The sequence below is a fragment of the Bos indicus x Bos taurus genome, chromosome 12 (assembly GCF_003369695.1).
Source record: "Bos indicus x Bos taurus breed Angus x Brahman F1 hybrid chromosome 12, Bos_hybrid_MaternalHap_v2.0, whole genome shotgun sequence".
Classification (NCBI taxonomy): Eukaryota; Metazoa; Chordata; class Mammalia; order Artiodactyla; family Bovidae; genus Bos; species Bos indicus x Bos taurus.
This window is the reverse complement of record NC_040087.1, coordinates 69,920,497-69,937,308: the sequence shown is the minus strand read 5'-3', so window position 1 is coordinate 69,937,308 and position 16,812 is coordinate 69,920,497. Positions and strand designations below refer to the sequence as shown.

The following is a 16,812-nucleotide window of genomic DNA, read 5'->3' as shown; positions in this document are numbered from 1 at the left end:
GAAGGAGAGGGTGGGACATACATTGAGAGAGAAAAATAGCACTAACATATATACACTATCGTGTTAAAACAGAGGTGGCTCAGTGGTAAAGAATCAACTTGCCAATGCAGAAGACACAGGTTCAGTCCCTGGGTTGGGAAGATCCCCGGAGTAGGAAATGGCAACCCACTCCAGTATTTTTGCCTGAAGAGTCCCATGGACAGAGGAGCCTAGTGGGCTACAGTCCAGGGGGTTGCAAAGAGTTGGACATGACTGAGCAACTTAGCTAGAGAGACGTTGCTGTGCAACACAGGGAGCTCAACCTGGTGCTCTGTGACAACCTAGAGGGGTGGGATGTGGAGGGGAGGGAGGTTTAAGAGGGAAGTGATATATATGTATAATTATGACTGATTCATGACATTGCATGGCAGAAATCAACATAACATTGTAAAGTAATTATCCTCCAATTAAAAATAAATAAATAAAATGAAAATAGGGCTTCCCTGGTAGCTCAGATGGTAAAGAATCTGACTACATTGCAGGAGACCTGGGTTCGATCCCTGGGTTGGGAAGAACTGCTAGAAAAGGAAATGGCAACCAACTCCAGTATTCTTGCCTGGAGAATTCCACGGACAGAGGAGCCTGGTGTGCTACAATCCACAGTAGTGAAAAGAGTTGGAGGTTTAAGAGGGGATATATGTATAATTATGACTGATTCACTATCTTGTACAGCAGAAATCAACACAACTTTGTAAAGCAATTATCTTCCAATTAAAAATAAATAAATAAAATGAAAATAAGAAAAAAAGAGAAAAAAGACTGACCAACTCCAAAAAGGAGGAAATTCTGTGTCAAGATCATCTTTGGACTCCAGATACATTTTAGCATAAAGTCTGATAGTTTTAACCTTCTTTTATCTCATGATGGCTGGCAAGACTTTCAGACTAAGTTTGTTAATCAAGACTGAGTGTTCCTATTTATCTACAAGACTCAAGAGCCCAGACCAGGAGTCAGGCCAGCAGAGTCTACATGAACACCAGGATGTGTTAGCCACAACTCCTCTCTTTAGAGAGCAGGCCCACTGACAGACACAGAAAACAAAGGGAAGATTCAGATCTATTTCCACTTGATAAGATCCAGCTCCCCTAAGTTGAAACACACTACCACACATACACACCAAAGATCAATGTTCCAGGAATGCTAACCCCAGTCTGCTCCCTCCCTCTGCATTTCTCCAGCTTCTAGTGCAGGTTGAGCCACCCTGGGCCTCTGTAGGCTCCCAGCCATTTCCTGTAATTGTTGTTTCAGTCAATCCAGTATGTATTTGATGCCCATGGTATGTCCAGTATGGTCCAGGCACTACATTAAAGAATCAGACACAGTCTACCAGACACAGTCAGCTGTCACAGGGCTTGGAACACTACCAGGGAGTCAACATCAGCCCACCCGACATGAGGCTAGGTGGCGCGGGACTGGCTGTATACATAAATGGAAGCCCTGGATCAGTGTGAATGAAAGTGCTGAGAGAGGCTCGTGGGGCTACTGGAGACTCAACAGTATTTGCTTAAATCAACGAGAGAAGAGAAGGCGACCCAGGGGGCCCAACAGAGTAAGCCAAGACCCCAAAGTGGGGGTGACTGTGGCAGTCACAGAGACAACCTCACCACCTCCCTCCCTCCTCACTTGTCAAAGTGCTGGGAAACAAACAGAATGGCCAATGGAGCGAACAGTTAAAATGTTTAATTTTTCAGGAAGCAGGGAACCTTTGCATATTTTCAGAGTGAGACTAGTTGATGTAAATCACACTTAAGGAGTTACTCCACTTGGCAGAAGGTACAAAGAAGACAATAATGTAACAATGGCTAAGAAACCAGGCTTTGGGTAGAATCCTAGAATGTCATTTACAGGCTATTTGAGGATGGTGTATTGTTTCAACTGATACAGAAAACTGTTTCCTTAGTTGTAAAGCAGGGACACATGCTAATCTCATTCAATTGCTGTCAGGATTAAATGAGAAACACTGTAAGACTTTGCGTGTACCCAGACCACACAGTGAGCCCTGGCAACAGCGATCAAAGATAGTGGCTGTGTCAAAATCACGGCGCTGTAACAAAATCACAGCAGTACAGCACATGTATGAAGCCTCCATCTGGACACATTACCCTGTCATTGACAATGTGACTATGGCCCAGGAATATTCCTAAGTGTTTTCTTTCAAGATGCAAAAGCTAAGGGAAAAAAAAAAAAATTGTTGAACTGAATGGACCATCCCTTAACAGTGTTGCTAGAAGCCCCAGGCAGAAAGAATGACAAAACTCAGGGGACCAGAACTAACCCTGTATGACTGATCTGCTTTGTGAGTAATCATTTTTTTTATAGTATATAGAAACTTCATCATAAAAAAATACAACTTTTATGATAAGACCCAAAAATAAAATAAAATCGCACCCAAACCTATCTAACTTCATATAGATCTGTTACTGTCTGTCCATCACTGAGGAGAAGGACAAAAGCAATTAAATATTTTATAAAGCCCAGATATTCAGTCATGCCCAGGCTGGCTCACAGAGCCAGTTTACCTTCATTTGAGACCTACTCATAAACATGCAAGTACTTTAGAGCCTACTGTATGCCAGGCTCTTATTTTGGTGACGTAAATTATTTGCCCTTGGCAATACAGAGACAGAAAAAAAGGAGACAGTGGGTATGGTGGAAATCACAAATCTGAAAGGAAGAAGCCAATTAGAGATAGGATTAAAGAGTAAGGGTAAAGAGGACAAGTCAGATCCAAAAGACATGTTCAGAAATCAACAAGCAAGCCATCTGTGGAGGAAAGAAACCATTTTTAAACAGTGAATTAAGTGAATCTGAGGCCACTCTTCCTGTCCAAGGAGCAGGACCTCTAAGCAAGTGCTTTCCCTCCAGATTCAGAGAGGAATCCACTTCACCCCAGGACTGGACACAGGTGCTAGTCATTAAAGTTAACACAGGAGATGCAATCTATTTACTTCTTTTGCTTTTAGACATTTTAGTTGCCCTGCAGCCATCACTTGTACATCAAGAACCCTGTGCCAAATAAGCAGTGATCTTACATTATTTGTAATTTATTCTACCAAAGAAGAGAGGGGAGTATGTATGACATTTTGGAACAGCTACCAGTTATGTCCAAAAGCATTAAATCTCACCTAACTGGCACACAGTGACACCAAATAAAAGGAACCATTTTACCTAAAATCTACCTAAAACTTTTAAAAGTTATCTGTCACCAAACCTTGATTCTTCGGACACTGGCGACTGTTTCTGCTATGTTCTCGATGGCTGTGGGGAAGAGGAGGATGCCTGTAAACTGCACAACTTGGTACAGTGTTATGGCCAAAAACACTTGGTTAACTGTGATCATGTTGCCAAGAAGCACGTAGGTGGTAAAGGTGATGAAAAGGATGAGTTTGCTTGCAGTGTCAAAGAATATCAAATTCATTCCATCAAGGTAGGAACGTCTCAGAATCTTGGAAATTTCCTTCCTGTAAAAGAGAGAAGGGAATAGATTTTAAAAGAAGCATCAACATCCAAGCTATGAATTCAAATGCCCTGTGTGAGTGGCCCCTTTCTAGGGAGTGGACACAGATTAAGATGAACCATCCCTCACATCATGGAGACACTATACAGTGCACACTTGGGGCTCTGCCCCGACCCAAGGACCACACACTTCATCATCGCTTCACTCTCCCAACTAAATGGAGGCTTAATATCACACTTTTAAACATTTTGGGTCAATAACACTTGAGTTTGAACATTCATTCAACAAGCATTTGTAATCACAAGTCCTGTGCAGGGTACCTTGAGGATGGCAGAAAGAGAGAACTCGTCCCTTCCAGGAGTTCATGAACTTAGAAAAGAAGATGGGTGGTCCAGTGGTTAAGATTCCATGTTTCTAACGCAGCGGCCATAGATTTGATCCCCAGTCAGGGAACTAAGATTTCACATGTCCACCAAGACATTAGACAGAGGCAGCCAGCATGGCCCCCATGGGAGCACAGAACAGAGATTTGTAACCCAGAGGCAATTCACAAATACATGGACCCTGAGAAGATGAGTGGGAGTCAGTTAGGGCTGGTGGAAGCCAGAGAAGAAGGAAGATGAGAGGGTGTATTCCCAGCAGAGGGAGGGGCCCTTACAAAGGTGCGAAGGTGAGAGGTAACAGGATGCAGCCAGAGAATTATGAATAGCTTGTGCTGGAGTATAAACACTCATCAGATATTTAAATGAAAGATGGACAAAATTTCTATAAACCTAAAGCAAATTCAAAAGGAATAGTATTTTCATGGCTCTGTTTGGAATAAAAAATACTGATTCATAAAGTTTGGCCCAATGCAAATATACCCAATCTCTACAATCTTCCCATTTGTTCTATATTAACATAAATTGTAGTTTTAGTTTAAACGTCATCAACTCAAATACGAACATCTTAGGATCATTGCTTCCTTGAGATTTGGGTATTAATATGTGAAATTTCATTTCTATATAAGAAAGAAGCATATATATTTTTCCTTTAGGAGGATGGTAAATAAAAAAACAGTAATACTTTTAAACCATTCAGTAAAAACAGGAAATAAAAAAGTACAAACTGTGGTTTGACATATACAGAAAGTTACCTTCTCAATCTGGTAATAAGCTCAGCAAATAACTTTTCCCAAGCATACATTTTTATTGTTCTGATGCCAGTTATAACTTCATTCATGGTCCTGAGCCTGGTGTCTGTGAAGGCTGCACTCTTACGCCTAAGGGAACAAACATGAGAGATGAGCCTTAGTGATCACAACAAAAATTTCCTTCCTGACAGCAGCATTGGCACAGTCAGAGACCAGGGATCAAATGATTTCCTACAGCTCCCCTAAGCTGACAACACAGGCAGGTCCTACTCAAAGTACAAACAGAGGAGGACTTCAATTAGGAAGTCAACCATGCAGCCCAGTTCAACAAATAACTTGGAGAACTTGCAGTATTGGCTAAGGAAGACCTGAAGTAAGTCAGGTACAATCCACCTGCCCAAGGAAGTTGTGGTCTGGTAGGGAAGGCAGAAGACACCCAAATCTAATTGAGACAATGTGCTATAATAAAATAGGATTAAGGTGCTGGGAATCAGAAAAGATGGGGCTGTGAATACCACTGGGAAAGCAGAGCAAGAAAAGCTTCAGAGACATGGTAGCACTTGAACAGGGCTTCAAAGGATAAGGAACATCTCTCTGTGGTAAAGATAAGAAATGAAATTCCAAGTAGAGAAAAATAATATGCATAAAGTCACCAAAAAAAGAAAGGAAAAGAACTCAATGTGCTTCAAACAGTACATCTCCATCACCTGACAATCTGAACAACACACTTCCAATCCCCTGATATATGCTTCGAGTCTAACTCATCACCATTAGACCCTTCATCACTAGACACTCTTTTACCACATAAGCTGCTGGTACTGTGGGGAACAAACAAACTGTGGGGCTTTATAAATTTATGTCTTTATGCCCTTGGACTTCTGATAACTTAATGCAAACAGTGAATTAAAAACAAGACATGAACTTAAATAATGGAAAATGATCCTAAAACAAGCATAGCAAAAATATATGCAGCTTGGATTGGGCCTATAGGATGATTACTATTTAATAATGTTTAAATAACCTGGACTTAGGTAAATTCTGCTTACAGACACTATACTTATTCAAGTACATTTCCAAGAAGAGCCAGGAAATGGCTTCACCTTTCCCCCTTCAAGATCAGTCTTTGGTTTAAGGATGGAGCCTCCACTAGCTAAGCCTGAAGGGTCTACAAGACGTGCAAAAAAAGAGATCAGAGAAGGTTGTTGTTGTTGTTGTTATTGTTTTAACAAAAGGATAGAGTAGACTGTGGATTCACCAAGTACATATCATCTGTTTTTTTAAACCAGTGTTTCTCTTACCGGAGTGATGAAAACAACTTCCCAGAGAAGCTTTGCAGAAGCATAAAAATAATGAGGAGTGCCATCCCGGCAAGAGATGATATTCCTATTTCCATCCAGAGCAGGATAATCGCTGTGATAGCATTAAGTGGCCCAATCCACAGGATGTGCAAGCGTACCATTACCTTAAAAGAAAAAGACAAAGTCTTCTTAGAACTGTATAAAAGCAAAACCATAAGCACACAAGTTAGAAACAATCTGCTCTGAAGGAAGAGACGGGAGCCTAAATAGAAATGATCTCAGTGGGTTTTAAACCTGCTGAAGCAGAAATCGAAGCATCTTCCCCAGATGATGCTGTTCTGGGGCAGCACAAGGCTGGGTTTAGGACATCCAGGGAGAAGCAGACAGGCACACTGGAAGGAAAATGATTTTGTCAACAATGCAGATTGTCTCAGGGAATCCCTAAAGTCTCTGTCCCAAAATTCAGACGCCTTTTTCCCTGGGGCTCCCTGCAACCCCAGGAAAGTCTACATTATGGTACCTACCACTCTCTCCAGTAATGACTTGTATATTTACCTCCCTGATGGGCTTTGACTTCTCCAGGGCAGAAACTAAGCCTTATTTATCCCTGAAATTGAAGACGTACCTGATTTCATGTCTGATGAATGAATAACTGAAAGAGAAGTTGTTGTTGTTCATCATCTGAGCCACAGTCAGCTCCCAGTCTTGTTTTTGCTGACTGTATAGAGCTTCTCCATCTTTGGCTGCATAGAATATAATCAATCTGATTTCGGTATTGACCATCTGGTGATGTCCATGTATAGAGTCTTTTCTTGTGTTGTTGAAAGAGGGTATTTGCTATGACCAATGTGTTCTCTTGGCAAAACTCTGTTAGCCTTTGCCCTGCTTCATTTTGTACTCCAAGGCCAAATTTGTCTGTTACTCCAGGTAGCTCTTGACTTCCTACTCTTGCATTTCAGTCCCCTATAATGAAGAGGATATCTTTCTGAGTGTTAGTTCTAGAAGTTTTTGTACGTCTTCACAAAACCATTCAGCTTCAGTGTCTTCAGCATTACTGGTCAGGGCATAGACTTGGATTACTGTGATATTGAATGGTTTGCCTTGGAAATGAATGGAGATCATTCTGTCATTTTTGAGATTGTATCCTAGTACTGCATTCAGTTCAGTTCAGTCTCTCAGTCATGTCCAACTCTTTGTGGCCCCATGTGCTGCAGCATGTCAGGCCCCACTGTCCATCATCAACTCCTGGAGTTTTCTCACACTCATGTCCATTGAGTCAGTGATGCTATCCAACCATCTCATCCTCTGTTGTCCCCTTCTCCTCCCACCTTCAATCTTTCCAGCATCACAGTCTTTTCAAATGAGTCAGTTCTTCCCATCAGGTAGCCAAAGTATTAGAATTTCAGCATCAGTCCTTCCAATGAATATTCAGGACTGATTTCCTTTAGGATGGACTGGTTGGATCTCCTTGTGGTCCAAGGGACTCTCAAGAGTCTTCTCAATCACCACAGTTCAAAAGCATCAATTCTTTGGCATTCAGCTTTCTTTATAGTCCAACTCTCACATCCATACATGACTACTGGAAAAACCATAATCTTGACTAGATGGACCTTTGTTGGCAAAGTAATGCCTCTGCTTTTTAATATGATGTCTAGTTTGGTCATAACTTTTCTTTCAAGGAGCGATCATCTTTTAGTTTCATGGCTGTAGTCACCATCTGCAGTGATTATGGAGCCCAAAAATATATGCCGAGTACATCATGAGAAATGCTGGACTGGATGAAGCACAAGCTTGAATCAAGATTGCCGGGGAAAATATCAATAACCTCACATATGCAGATGACACCACAATTAAGGAGAAAGTGAAGAAGATCCAAAGAGCCTCTTGATGAAAGTGAAAGAAGATAGTGAAAAAGTTGGCTTAAAACTCAACATTCAGAAAACTAAGATCTTGGCATCTGGTCCCATCACTTCATGGCAAATTGATGTGAAACAGTGGAAACAAGTACTGCATAGTCATAAGGTAAGTGTAAAAAAAAAAAAAGAGTGTGGGGTTGACAGCTGAGAGGAAGTTGAGTCTGGCTGGAGAACACCTACTTGGCATATTCCTCACAGGCTCCCTGTGCAGCAGCACTGAACAGGGCACAGGGGAAATAACAATCCCTGACCATCAAGCCTTCATCATCCAGAGGAGGAGGAAGACAGTTCAGCAACACTGACAGCATGTGCCAAGAAGGGCTATACCAGGAGGACCTTTAGGGACACTAACCGAGCTGGGATAGAACACCGCTGCCTATCTAGTATTAGAAAAACAAAATTCCAATCCACAGGTCAATACATCTTTTTACATGTAAGTTGCACACAGGAGATGAGAGTTGGATAACAACAACCCTTCCTTATCTTAGGTTCTCAACAGAACCCTGGCTGACACCAAACCCTGGCACTTGGCTCCCAAAAAGCTGAACCCAGTGAGAAATGAAGAGGATCCCTTGGTCACTTACCCTGTCAAACCTGTTCACATCGTTAGACATCATGTTGACTATCTGGCCTGTGGTAGTCTTCCCTATGGCTGAGTTACTCAGGCGAAGGGTCTGAAATAAGAGAGGGAGACAGAGAATTGGATTCCCATGTTGATACAAATTCACACTTAAAACATAGCAAACTGGATAACACTTTCTTGGGATCATCCATGGTATCAGGATGAGCAGGATAACCCCTGACAGCAGGGCTCTAGGGACCTGTGTTCATCCTTTATCTCCTCAATGTGGCAGAAGCCCCGCCCAGAAGGACAGCAAAGGGAGGAGTAGGAGGTAGGGGAAAAAAAAATCCACCACCCTGTTTCGCAATTAAATTGGGTCTGCCCAGAGTGTAAAGGATGTAGGTTTAGATTTAGGAGCAAAATAAAGTAAATGTGAGCCTAACTAGATGAAAGTGGAGAAACTGCCTTAAAGCAAGAAATTAGAGGACTTGGACTAGAAATTAGGAGACTTGGAATCAATCACACTGTATGTGAAATCATTTAAGAACTTTGACCTTAGTTTCCTCATTCCAATATGAGCAGAGGATTTCCCTGGTGGTTCAGTGGTTAAGCATCTGCCTGCCAATGCAGGAAACACAGCTTTGATCCCTCATCTGGAAAGATCCCACATGCTGCAGGGCAACTAAGCCTGTGCACCACAATTACTGGGCCCGAGCACCCTACAGCCTGTGTTCTGCAATAAGAGAAGCCATCTCCACAATAAGAGAAACCATCTGCACACTGCAATTAGAGAGCAGCCCTCAACAAGGAAACAAGAGAAAACCCATACAAAGCAACAAAGGCCCAGCACAGACAAAAATAAATACTTATTAAATTCTTTTTTTAAATGTTTTAAAATAATATACAATAAAATGAGCAGAGAATAATGTTCAAAATAATATTCTCATGAGGAATCTGTGGCCTTTAATGCCTGACTTTACAAAAAATAGCCTGTTTTACACAATCCCTTTATTTGGTAAAAAGTTCCAAAATATGCCCTAGAGATCAGGAATCTGAAGTGACCACTGTAAGATGTTTCAGTGGACTACCAACTGGAGCCATGGATCCAAACAAAATGTCAGGATTCATGAAAATTTTTCATTTAGTTCTCAAGTTAAAGAGAAAAATCAGTGATCAAGTAGAAAATATAAAATGATGTAGCCATGATGGAAGAGGGTATGGCAGTTTCTCAAAAAATTAAACATAAGATTAGTATATAGCACAACAGTTCCACTACTGGGAATGTACTCAAAAGAACTGAAAGGACAACCTTGAACAGATATTTGTTTACCTATGTTCATAGCAGCACTATTCACAATAGATATAAGATTGAAACAACCCAAACATTTATTAACAGATGAATGAATACACAAAATATTGTACATACCTACCATGAAATATCATTCAGTCTTAAAAAGGAATTTAATTCTGACACCTGATACAACATGGATAAACCTTGAAAACATTATGCTAGGTGACATAATCCAGACATCATATGCTTTCACTTATATGAGGCACCTGGAGTAGTGAAATTCATTAAGAGAAGTAGAATGGTGATGGTGGTGAAGGGATGGGAGTAGAAACAGTGTTTAATGGGTGCCAATTTGGGAAGATGAAAAAGTTCTGGAGATGCATAATGATGATAACTCCACAACAATATGAATGTACCTGATGTCATTAAATGGTGCACTTAAAAAGAGTTAAAACTGTAAATTTTGTTGTGTATATTTTGTTGCAACTTTTAAAAAAATCAATGATCAAAAGCCAAAAGGTATTTTACCACAGTTGTGGAAAGGTAATTAAAAGACAAGTCATTTTCTATATATCATACATGCCACTAATCACTCAACAATACAAACTATGACTATAAGCTTATCAGCCATCCCATTTCTAACACTCAATCTGATTTCTTTCCAGGACTAGAGATGAGCAAGTAGGGCCTCAGCATAAACCAGGAACATTCAGATGGGCCTTTTAGAGCCATTCTGCAGCACCAGCTTTTGCCCTAAAGAGTCAGCCCACCTGTAACCTACAAAAAAGAAACATCTTATTTCTTCACCTCAGCAGGATTCTAGATGCATGAAAGTGCATGAGGAAACTGTCTCTCCTGTGTCTGGAAGGGCTTCCCTAGTAGCTCAGCTGGTAAAGAATCCACCTGCAAAGCAGGAGACTCCAGTTCAATTCCTAGGTCAGGAAGATTTCCTGGAGAAGGGATAGGCTATCCACTGCAGTATCCTTGGGCTTCCCTGGTGGTTCAACTGGTAAAGAATCTGCCTGCAATGTGGGGAGACCTGGGTTAAATCCCTGGGTTAGAAAGATCCCCTGCAGGAGGGAACAGCTGCCCACTCCAGTATTCTGGCCTGGAGAACTCCATGGATTGTATAGTCCATGGGGTCGCAAAGAGTTAGACACAACTGAGTGATGTTTCTTAAAATCCACGTTACCTCCGTGGTTTTACCTCAGCAATTCCTAACTTTGTAAAAAGACAATTCTTTTAAATACAAAGACTCTAAATTGGAAAGGAAGAAGTCAAACTGTCACTACTTGTAGATGACATGATACTATACATTAGATCAGATCAGGTCAGTCGCTCAGTCGTGTCCGACTCTTTGTGACCCCATGAATCACAGCATGCCAGGCCTCCCTGTCCATCACCAACTCCTGGAGTTCACTGAGACTCACGTCCATTGAGTCAGTGATGCCATCCAGCCATCTCATCCTCTGTTGTCCCTTTCTCCTCTTGCCCGCAATCCCTCCCAGCATACATAGGAAATCCTAAAGACACTACCAGAAAACCATTAGAGTTCATCAATGAATTCGGTAGTTTCAGGATACAAAATTAATATACAAAAATGTGCTGCATTTCTATACATTATTAAGAAAGTATCAGAAAGGGAAATTAAGGAAACAATCCCATTTACCACTGCATCAAAAAGACTAAAATGCCTAGGAATAAACCTACCTAAGGAGGCAAAAGATCTGTACCCCCAAAACTATAAGACACTGATGAAAGAAATTGAAGATGACAAAACAGATGTAAAGATATACCATGTTCTTGGATTGGAAACATTAGTATTGTCAAAATAACCGTACAACCCAAGGCAATCTACAGATTCAATGCAACACCTATCAAATTACCAATGGCATTTTTCACAGAACTAGAACAAAAAAATATAAAATTTGTATGGAAAAACAAATGACACAAATAGTCAAAAAAAAAAAAAAATGAAGAAGAACAAAGCTGGAGGAATCACACTCCTTGACTTTGACCATAGTACAAAGCTACAGTAATCAAAATAATAGTATGAAAGTGAAGTGAAGGTCACTCAGCTGTGTCCAACTCTTTGTGACCCCATTGACTATACAGTCCATGGAATTCTCTAGGCCAGAATACTAGAGTGGGTGGCCTTTCTCTTCTCCAGGGGATCTTCCCAACTCAGGGATCAAACCCAGGTCTCCCACATTGCAGGCGATTCTTTACCAGCTGAGCCACAAGGGAAGTACAAGGGAAGAGAGTAGATACTGGCACAAAAACAGACACATAGATCAATGGAACAGTATAGACAGCGCAGAAATAAACCCATACACTTAGGGTCAACAAATTTAAGACAAAGGAGGCAAGAATACACAATGGAGAAAGCACAGTCTCTTCAATAACTGGTGCTGAAAAAATGCACAGTTCAGTTTAGTCACTCACTCATGTCCAACTCTTTGTGACCCCATGGACTGAAGCACACCAGTCTTCCTAGCCCATCACCAACTCTCAGAGCTTGCTTAAATTCATGTCCATCAAGTCAGTGATGTCATCCAACCATCTCATCCTCTGTTGTCTCTTTCTATTCCTGCCTTCGAACTTCACCAGTATCAGGGTCTTTTCCAATGAATCAGTTCTTCACATCAGGTGGCCAAAGTTTTGGAGCTTAAACTTCAGCATCAGTCCTCCCAGTGAATATTCAGGACTGATTTTCTTTAGGATTGACTGGTTTGATGTCCTTGCTATCCAAAGGAATCTCAAAAGTCTTCTCCAACACAATAGTTCAAAAGCACCAATACTTTGGCACTCAGCTTTCTTTAAGGTTCAACTATCATATCCATACATGACTGCTGGAAAAACCATAGTTGACTAGATGGACCTTTGTCAGTAAAGTACTGTCTCTGCTTTTTAATATGCTGTCTAGATTGGTCATAGCTTTTCTCCCAAGAAGTAGGCATCTTTTGATTTCATGGCTGCAGTCCCCATCTGCAGTGATTTTGGAGCCCAAGAAAATGAAGTCTGTCACTGTTTCCATTGTTTCCCCATCTATTTGCCAAGAAATTATGTGACCAAATGCCATGATCTTCGTGTTGTTTTTTTTTTTTTAAGTTTTATTCCAGCTTTTACACTTTTCTTTCACTTTCATCAAGAGGCTCTTTAGTTTCTCTTTGATTTCTGCCATAAGGGTGGTGTCATATGCATATCTGAGGTTATTGATACTTCTCCCTGCAATCTTGGTTACAGCTTGTGCTTCATTCAGCCCAACATTTCGCATAATGTACTCTGCATATGAGTTAAATTAGCAGGGTGACAATATACAGCCTTGATGCACTCTTTCCCCAATTTGGAACCAGTCCATTGTTCCATGTCCAGTTCTAACTGTTGCTTCTTGACCTGCATACAGGTTTCTCAGGAGGCAGGTAAGGTGGTCTGGTATTCCCATCTCTTCAAGAATTTTCCAGAGTTTGTTGTGACCCACAACAAGCAAAGTAAAAGGCTTGAGTGTAGTCAATGAAGCAGAAGTAAATGTTTTTCTGGATTCTCTTGCTATTTCTATGATCCAACGGATATTGGCAATTTGATCTCTGGTTCCTCTGCCTTTTCTAAATCTGGCTTGTACATCTGGAAGTTCTCGGTTCGTGTACTGATGAAACCTAGCTTGGAGAATTTTGAACATTACTTTGGTTGCATGTGAAATGAGTGCAATTGCTCAGTAGTTGGAACATTCCTTGGCATTGCCTTTCTTTGGGATTGGAATGAAAACTGAGTTTTCCCATCCTGTGTTCACTTCTGAGTTTTTCAAATTTGCTGGCATATTGAGTGCAGCACTTTCACAGCATCATCTTTTAGGATTTGAAATAGCTCAAATGGAATTCCATCACCTCCACTAGCTTTGTTCATAGTGATGCTTCCTAAGGCCCACTTGACTTCACACTCCAGGATATCTGGCTCTAGATGAGTGATCACACCATTATGATTATCTGGGTCATTAAGATCTTTTTTGAATAGTTCTGTGTATTCTTGCCACCTCTTCTTAATATCTTATGCTTCTGTTAGGTCCATATTATTTCTGTCCTTTATTGAGCCCATCTTTGCATGAAATATTCCCTTGGTATCTCTAATTTTCTTGAAGAGATCTCTGTCTTTTCCATTCTATTGTTTTCCTCTATTTTTTTTTTTTTTTTGCATTGATCACTAAGGAAGGCTTTCTCATCTCTCCTTGCTATTCTTTGTAACTCTGCATTCAAATGGGTATATCTTTCCTTTTCTCCTTTGCCTTTCACTTCTCTTCTTTTCTCAGCTATTTGAAAGCTCTCCTCAGACAATCATTTTGCCTTTTTGCATTTCTTCCTCTTGGAGATGGTTTTTATCACTTCCTTCTGTACAATGTTACGAACCTCCATCCATAGTTCTTCAGGCACTGTATCTATCAGATCTAATGCCTTCAATCTATTTGCCACATCTACTACATAATCATAAGGGATTTGATTTAGGTCATACCTGAATGGCACAGTGGTTTTCCCTACTTTCTTCAATTTAATCCTGAATTTGGCAATCAGGAGTTCATGAACTCAGTCACAGTTAGCTCCCAGTCTTGTTTATGCTGACTGTACAGAGCTTATTCATCTTCCGTTGCCAAGAATATAATCAATCTCATTTTGGTATTGACCATCTGGTGATGTCCTTGTGTAGAGTTGTCTATTGTGTTGTTGGAAGAGGGTGTTTGCTATAACCACTGCATTCTCTTGGCAAAATGCTGTTAGCCTTTGTCCTGCTTCATTTTATACTCTAAGGCCAAGTTTGCCTGTTATTACAGGTATCTCTTGACTTCCTACTTTTGCATTCCAGTCCCCTATAATGAAGAGGACATCTTTTTTTGGCTGTTAGTTCTGGAAGTTCTTGTTAGTCTTCATAGAACCATTCAACTCTAGCTTCTTCAGCATTACTGGTTGGGGCATAGACTTAGATTACTCTGATATTCAATGATTTGCCTTGGAAACAAACAGAAATCATTCTGTCATTTTTGAGACTGGATCCAAGTACTGCATTTCAGACTCTTTTATTGACTATGAGAGCTACTCCATTTCTTCTAAGGAATTCATGTCCACAGTAGTAGATATAATGGTCATCTGAATTAAATTCACACATTCCAGCTCATTTTATTTCATTGATTCCTAAAATGTTGATGTTTACTCTTGCCATAACCTATTTGACTACTTCCAATTTACCACGATTCATAGACGGAACATTCCAGGTTCCTATGCAATATTGTTCTTTACAGCATCAGGATTTACTTCTATTACCAGTCACACCCTCAACTAGGTGTCATTTTCATTTTGGATCAGCCTCTTCATTCCTTCTGGAGCTATTTCTCCACTCTTCTCCAGTATCATATTGAGCACCTACCGACCTAGGGAGCTCATCTTTCAGTGTCCTATCATTTTGCCTTTTCATACTCTTCATGGAGTCCTCAAGGCAAGAATGCTGAAGTGATTTTTCCATTTCCTTCTCCAGTGGACCACATTTTGTCAGAACTCTCCACCATGACCCATCCATTTTGGGTGGCCCTACACGGCATGGCTCATAGTTTCACTGAGTTAGACAAGGCTGTGATTCAAGTGATCAGTTTGGCTATTTTTAAATGTAGCTTGCTCCTTGGAAGAAAAGCTATGACAAACCTAGACAGCATATTAAAAAGCAGATACATTACTTTACCAACAAAGGTCTGGGAAAACTGGACAGCTACATTTAAAAGGATGAAATTAAACCATTCTCTAATACCATATACAAAAATATACTCAAAATGTATTAAAGACCTAAATGTAAGACCAGATACTATAAAACTCCTAGAGGGAAACATGGGCAGAACACTCTTTGACATAAACCAATGCAGTGTATTTTGGGGTTCTCTCAAAGTAAAAGAAATGAAAGCAAAAACAAATAGAAAAGAACTAAACTTAAAAACTTTTGCATGGAGAAGGAAATCACCAACCAAATGAAAAGAAAAGATACTGAATCATAGGAAATATTTGTAAATGATATGACCTATATGGGATTAATATCCTATGTATACAAGCAATTTATATAACACAACATCATAAAAACAAACAACCCTATTAAAAATGGACATAAAGAATTAAATGGACATTTTTCCAATGAGGAAATTTGAATCGAAACCACAATGAGATATCACCTCACACCTGTCAGAATGACTTTAATCAAAAAGAACATGAATAACAAATTCTGGTAAGGATGTGGAGGAAAGGTAACACTCATACACTATTGGTGGAAATGTATATTGGACAACCACTGTGAACAACTGTATGAAGGCTTGTCAAAGAACTAAAAAGAGAACTACCACATGACCCAGCAATTCAACTTCCTGTGATATATCCAAAAAAAAAACAAAAACACTACTTCAAAAAAGATACATGTACCACAATGTTCATATAAGCATTATTTACAGTTCTCAGGATATGCAAGCAACCTAAGCATCCATACACAGACATCCAATCACTGCAGATAGTAATTGCAGCCATGAAACTAAAAGAAACATGATCCTTGGAAGAAAAGCTATGACCAACCTAGACAGCATATTAAAAAGCAGAGACATCACTTTGCCAACAAAGGTCCTTCTAGTCAAGGCTATAGGTTTTCCAGTAGTCATGTATGGATGTGAAAGTTGGACTATAAAGAAAGCTGAGCACCAAAGAATTGATGCTTTTGAACTGTGGTGTTGGAGAAGACCTTTAAGAGTCCCTTGGACACTAAGGAGATCAAACCAGTTAATCCCAAAGGAAATCAATCCTAAATATTCATTAGAAGGAATGATGCTGAAGCTGAAACTCCAATTCTCTGGCCACCTGATGCCAAGAACTGACTCGTTGAAAAAGACCCTGATGCTGGGAAAGATGGGAGGCGGGAGGAGAAGGGGATGATAGAGGATGAGATGGTTGTATGGCATCACCAACTCGATGGACATGAGTTTGAGCAAGCTCCAGAAGTTGGTGATGGACAGGGAAGCCTGGAGTGCTGCAATCCATGGTGTCACAAAGAGTCAGACACGACTGAGTGACTGAACTGAATGGAACTGATGCTAAATGAAACAAGTCAG

At 40.4% G+C, this 16,812-nt stretch overlaps 1 protein-coding gene across 1 annotated transcript in view; it reads right to left on the bottom strand.

Moving 5' to 3' along the window:
- LOC113902483 (multidrug resistance-associated protein 4-like) overlaps positions 1-16,812 on the bottom strand; it is a 365,222-nt gene that overhangs the window by 234,451 nt on the left and 113,959 nt on the right. Inside the window, exons 6-9 of the mRNA XM_027557817.1 lie at positions 8,427-8,516; positions 5,927-6,090; positions 4,632-4,757; positions 3,251-3,500 (exon numbers count right to left, since the gene is read on the bottom strand). Of these exons, the coding sequence (XP_027413618.1) occupies positions 3,251-3,500; positions 4,632-4,757; positions 5,927-6,090; positions 8,427-8,516 (630 nt within the window). The remainder of the gene's footprint in view (positions 1-3,250; positions 3,501-4,631; positions 4,758-5,926; positions 6,091-8,426; positions 8,517-16,812) is intronic.